The following is a 6000-nucleotide window of genomic DNA, read 5'->3' as shown; positions in this document are numbered from 1 at the left end:
CACCACTTCCTTACTTTTATAACTAACATTTCTATTTATAAAACCCAGGATCCTATTTGCCCTATTTCTTGCTTCTAAACATTGCTTTGAAAATTTCATAGTCCTGTCTATCACTACTCCTAAATCCTTTCCTTCCTCTACTGCCTCTAGCCAACATCCCTCCATCTCATAGTTAAAGTTTGTGTTGTCTTTACCTAAATGCATAACCTGACACTTTTAGAATTAAACTCCATCTGCCACCTGTCTGCCCATGCTATCAGCCTGTCCAGGTCTCGTTGTATTCTGTAATTGTCCTTTTCACCCTGTACTGCACATGCTATCTTAGTATCATCTGCAAACTTTGATACTTTGCTACTAATTCCTATATCTAAATCGTTAATGTACACCAAGAAAAGAAGAGGTCCTAGCACTGATCCTTGGGGTACCCCACTAACCACTTCCTTCCACTCAGACATTGCCCCATTTAATACTACTCTCTGTTTCCTATCAGAAAGCCATTCACTAATCCAATCAACTAACCTACCCCTATCCCATGTAGTCTCAATTTGTACACTAGCCTCCTATGCGGTACCTTATCAAACGCCTTGCTAAAATCTAGATATATAACATCTATGCTATTTCCATCATCTAACTCCTTGGTAATATATTCTAAGATATCGAGCAAATTTGTAAGACAGGACCTCCCTGATCTAAAGCCATGTTGGGTATCTCTAATTAATCTATTCTCATTTAAATGTTCCCAAATACTACCCTTAATGATTTTCTCTAGTATCTTACATACTATACTAGTTAAACTGATCGGTCTATAATTATTCGCATCATCCTTCCTACCTTTTTTTTATTAAATGCCACTTTTTTTTGCCGAAAACAATGCTGGTTCGTATATTTCTCATGGTTTCCTTCACTTTTGGGGCCATTCCAAGGTATTCCATGCGGTACAACCTCGACAGAGTGACTACATCATAGATAATCGGATGTCCCGCATCATTACCAGGCAAATCTGTACTATAAACTATTCTGCTGTGTTCCATCAAAACTTTCGTCGGAACCCACCTTGCTCCGGGAAGTGTCAAGTTCACAATAGGAGATATTTCGAATAAGAAAAAAGCTCTACTTTGTATAGAGTACCTAATACCTAGCTTACCTACGGTATCAAGTTATGTACCTGTTGCAGGCAGTACCTAATTTATATACCTACCTACGGTAGGTATATAAATGATATACCACCCTACGGTAGGTATATAAATCACCTCTCGGCGCTGCAATGAAATGCCCAAAGGGAGGAGGTTATATGAATAGGATAAACCATGCCAATAAAGTAAAACAATGCCTGAAGCAAACTTCTGGTAGATTTATCAGATGCTGAGAAAAAAAAGAAATAAAGGAAAAAAAGCGCGAAGACTGAGTACCTTGCAATACTAGTAGCCCAAGTTTTATGGCAGAATTACTGATAAATATTTTGTGATCTAGTCCTCCTCTATTTAGTTCATCATAAAATAATTGGTAATAGATACATGACATTTTCATATACTACATAATATCTATAGAAACTTTAGACCCGTAGTGTTATATGTTGGCTGCATCATGGCGGATCCGCTGAGCATATTACGCCAGTATAATGTCAACAAGAAGGAAATAGTAACCAAAGGAGACAACATAATTTTTGGAGAGTTTTCGTGGCCCAAAACTGTGAAGACCAATTACTTAGTTTATGGGTGAGTAGAGGCAATGTGGCCAGAAAGCTATGTTGTTTACACCTCCAGCCAAGAGCCTCTCGAGTGTTGGGCCCAGCAGTATGTTTCCACGGAGCATCTGTTAAGCTGCATCAAGACGCTCTCTAAAGCTTGAAGTAGACAGCCTTTGTGCGAGATTCAGCTTATAGTCGAATTTTTTCCATATGAATAAAAGAATTCCTGTAAAATTTCCTTAATCAGTATCCTACGATTTCTAACATTTTCAAAACAAAACTTCGCTTTCGTTTGGATTTGGATGTCTTGGATTTATCAATAAGTGTTTCACAGCAAGATTGTGTCTCTTGTGTTGGAATAAGAGAACATTTTCTCAAGTGATTTTCAAGGAGAAAATTATCAAAATTCAGTATGCACATCGAAACATAATAATTTTGACCTTGAAGTGTCTCACAAAGTATGTTGTGATAAATGTGACTGGTCACATCCACTTATGACTGGAAGTCTCCTTCCCTATCTGCTCTAAGTAAAACCGTTGTACTGAACAAATGCTTATTGGCTTATCATTGCTAGAGCCAGCTGAGTGCAACCTTTGCTTCACTGTAAATAAATTGGATCCCATGCATTTGCTTGCTATGTCTTCAATGTTTCATTCTAAAGCTGATCCTTCTCCATCGTAGTTTTCAATTATACATGTAATATAATCAGTCAGGACCAGTCATGACTGTTCATATTGCAGCATTGTTATCCTATTATTTATGTTATGTTATGTTAATGAATTATGCCCATCGTCTGAGTAAATTCTTAGATTAAACAAACATAATTTCCCATTGCATGACTGATTGTGGGATATTTTGGCTAATTTAGAATTTCCTGTTTCAGATTTTAGTATCAAAATATTCTTTGACGTATGAAAATAAGATAGGTTTGTGAGTTTGCTTATAGGGATGTTAAGACTGAGTGGATCCCTGTCTTGCTGCTATTTATGACAGACACTGCCCTGCATTATCTCCAGTTCAGAAATTATTTAACCATAAAGAACATGTTGAATGAATTTAGTGACAGAATTCATCAGAAGATACTGTTTTAGACTAACATGCAGGTAACCTATTCTCTTTGTCGTCAGTTTAGTGATGGAAACATTACAAAGTAACACGAAGGTAAGCAGTTTGTATCTAATCATTGCAACCAATGATATGTCATTCTTATCAATCAGTAAGTATTGCTCAACATTGCTCTATATGAAATTACCATCAGTCAGCCTCTCTGTTTGTAGGAAAGTTAATATTTTGTGGTGATGCTCTCCAAACAAAAGACTCATTACTATAAACGTTTGAGGAAGTAAGTTACAATTATTGGCAAATTATTAATTATTGATAAAAGGCAGAATATGCAGTATGTCTCAAGAAATATAAAATGGGCTTATGATACAGGAAACTAAATGCTGAAAACTTAAATGTATTTTTATAGATCTGGTAAAGATGGGGCTCCAAAGGACTATTACACATTGGAATGCCTGCTGTTCCTTCTCAAGCACGTCAGTCTCACTCATCCCACGTATGTGCGGAAAGCTGCGGTGAGTGTTGCTGACCATGGCATACAATTTATATGTTATGCATATTTTAATGGCTATGATTATGTTGTTAATAAGTTGTTTCAATTTGTTTTTCCCTACTTTGTAAAAAGAATGCTTATTTCTTATTTATTGGTTTTGCTTATGGTTTTCAGGTTATTATTACTGATATAAGAACTATGATATTTAATATGACTCATTTATCAACTTTTAGATAGTGTGCAGTAAAATTAAATTAAGTAGCTTACTAGATCCATTTCTGTTTGCCATGAAGAAAAATTAAAGTAACTAAGAACATTTATGATTTTAATATACAGTGGTGCCTCGCCATAATGGACACTTTGTGGGTGAGGGGTTGTCTGTTGCTGAGAGTGGTTTTCCTGGGAGACCCTTAAACAACCCCTTTCCCATTTTTGGTAATTTATTCCTCTTTAATAATGCTAAAATTATTTTAATGATTTAATCTGTCTTATTCTACACTCAGTGTTCAAATAAAAGAATTCATTATTATTTAGGAAGTGTACAGTAATAAGTTTTTGTCTTACCAAGAATAGATGAAGTAAAGTTATAGCTTCCTTTTTGGTGAAATGGCTGATTCCCATGTGGTCCATTGACATCTTTAACAAGCATTTAATGACTGTCTGAAGGACATTATTGAGCTGACAAAGGAGGGGAGGAAGACAAGGTATTGTCAAGGTCAGAGTAGACTACCTCAACACTATTGCCACCTCTCCATAGATCACGGGCTTGACTTCTTTCTCTAATGCCGCTCCACCTCCTTACCTTTCCTGTCTTTTTTTCTCTCCCTCTGTTTTCTCTATAAGTTGGTGTATTTCTGAAATCCTTCTATATTTTGTTCCACATCGTTGTTGGGGTAAAAATTAATGCATGTTCTCTATAGAAAAGTGTTTCCGCCATCCTAAACGTGGCATCATAGCAGGGAAGTGCGAATCTGCTGAGTGCCGATACCTTGCAGGCTTCCACCTAACACAGTTTTGCTATAGAGTATTGCCCTGTTGCAAACTCACCATATGGTCACCCTCACAGCCATTCTAAGGCAGTAATCTGTAACGTGAACAAGTACTTCTTGGAAGAAGTACATGAGAGAGAGAGAGAGAGAGAGATCAGACAGCTGTGTTGTTGATATTGCTTTCTGCTACCGTGCTGATACACAATGTGTTCATAATGTCATCTAGAAGAAGAAAACCTAAGCCTCTTCATACTAAATTATCCACAGTGAAAAACAGGAAGAAATGAAATTGTAGACCTCCAAAGACCAGTAAATAAAGTAAAAAAAAAATCAAGTGATTGGAGAGTTTTCGTTTGTATATTTTCGTCATCTGTATTTTCATCAGCCACGGCTCTCTCTCTCTCTCTCTCTCTCTCTCTCTCTCTCTCTCTCTCTCTCTCTCTCTCTCTCTCTCTCTCTCTCTCTCTCTCTCTCTCTCTCTCTCTGTTATTAGAGGATTTGTAAATTGTTGACGAACATAATGAGTTACAGTGATATCTAGCATGCCTTTTTTGGCTTGCTTATTGTATCATATGTCCAGACACCCACTTGTCCAGGCACCCACTTGGGAACTATGAATTTGTGGGGAATAAAACTGCCATTATGGTCCAAATAGAAAAAAAATTGGTTAGTGTCTAACCAGTCCGTTATTGAGCAAAATCCGTTACTGCAAGGTCCGTTATCACGAAGCACCTCTGTATTTATTATATTAATAGCTTTTCATCAACTGTGATGAGTTTTATAGACTTTAATGTTAGTATCTTTTTGTTTTTATCAAAGTATTATAATTACTTTAAAACACTCTCTCTCTCTCCTCTCTCTCTCTCTCTCTCTCTCTCTCTCTCTCTCTCTCTCTCTCTCTCTCTCTCTCTCTCTCTCTCTCTCTCTCTCTCTCTCTCTCACACACACACAAATATTTTCTTAAGTATAGTATGAATGTTGTATACCTTTGACACTTGAATCTTTTGGTACAGGCTGAAAATATACCAGTGGTGCGACGTCCTGATCGTAAGGAACTCTTGGCTTACCTCAATGGTGAGACATCAACAGCCACCGCTATTGATAAATCAGCTCCTTTGGAAATTCCCACACAAGTGAGTGAAGGATATTAATATGTAATAGTTAAAATACTATCACTACATAATTTCCTGTTGATTAAGGAAAGTATTGTAAGTAGTATATGATATTGTAGTATTTCTGCTGATAGTGGGATAAAGTTGTCAGTATGATAAAGCAGATTCAAAAGTAATAAAAAGAAGATGAATGTTTAAAAAAAAAGAAATGTTATTCATTACAGTTACATGTTTACCTTGCAAAGCTTGATAGTAAAACCATTCAGTGAAGTGTAGTTTGGTAGATATGCATTCATTTATTTCAACATCTCAGAAACATCTCGTTTGTGTCTGTTAATGTGTGTATTTACCTAGTTGTATTTACCTAGTTGTAGTTTTATAGAGCCTGGGCTTTATGCTCGTGTGGCCCCGTCTCCATATCTACACTTATCCAATCTTACTTTAAAAGTATGCACACTCGTTGCAGACACTACTTCTTCATTTAAACTGTTCCACGTCTCAATACATCTTTGCGGGAAACTATATTTTTTAACATCTCTCAGACATCTTTCTTTTCTCATCTTTTTACTATGTGATCTTGTGCTTCGGATGTCATATTCTTCTCTCAGGATCAGTTTCTCATTATCCACTTGGTCCATTCTGTTGATCAATTTATAA

At 36.5% G+C, this 6000-nt stretch overlaps 1 protein-coding gene across 3 annotated transcripts in view; it reads left to right on the top strand.

The window, feature by feature from the left end:
- The first annotated feature begins 1564 nt into the window (after positions 1-1564).
- LOC123505451 (parafibromin-like) overlaps positions 1565-6000 on the top strand; it is a 53677-nt gene continuing 49241 nt past the window's right edge. For 2 of the 3 annotated variants that reach the window (XM_045256750.1, XM_045256752.1), the window contains exons 1-3: positions 1565-1715; positions 3159-3264; positions 5245-5364. In XM_045256750.1, the coding sequence (XP_045112685.1) occupies positions 1585-1715; positions 3159-3264; positions 5245-5364 (357 nt within the window). In that variant the 5' untranslated portion in view covers positions 1565-1584. Of the gene's footprint in view, positions 1716-2917; positions 3030-3158; positions 3265-5244; positions 5365-6000 lie in introns of those variants that run through there. The other variant, XM_045256751.1, reaches the window with a different exon arrangement.

Source organism: Portunus trituberculatus, chromosome 18 (genome assembly GCF_017591435.1).
Source record: "Portunus trituberculatus isolate SZX2019 chromosome 18, ASM1759143v1, whole genome shotgun sequence".
NCBI classification, from domain to species: domain Eukaryota; kingdom Metazoa; phylum Arthropoda; class Malacostraca; order Decapoda; family Portunidae; genus Portunus; species Portunus trituberculatus.
Note: the sequence above shows the minus strand (reverse complement) of the source record. Positions and strands in the feature narration are given on the sequence as shown.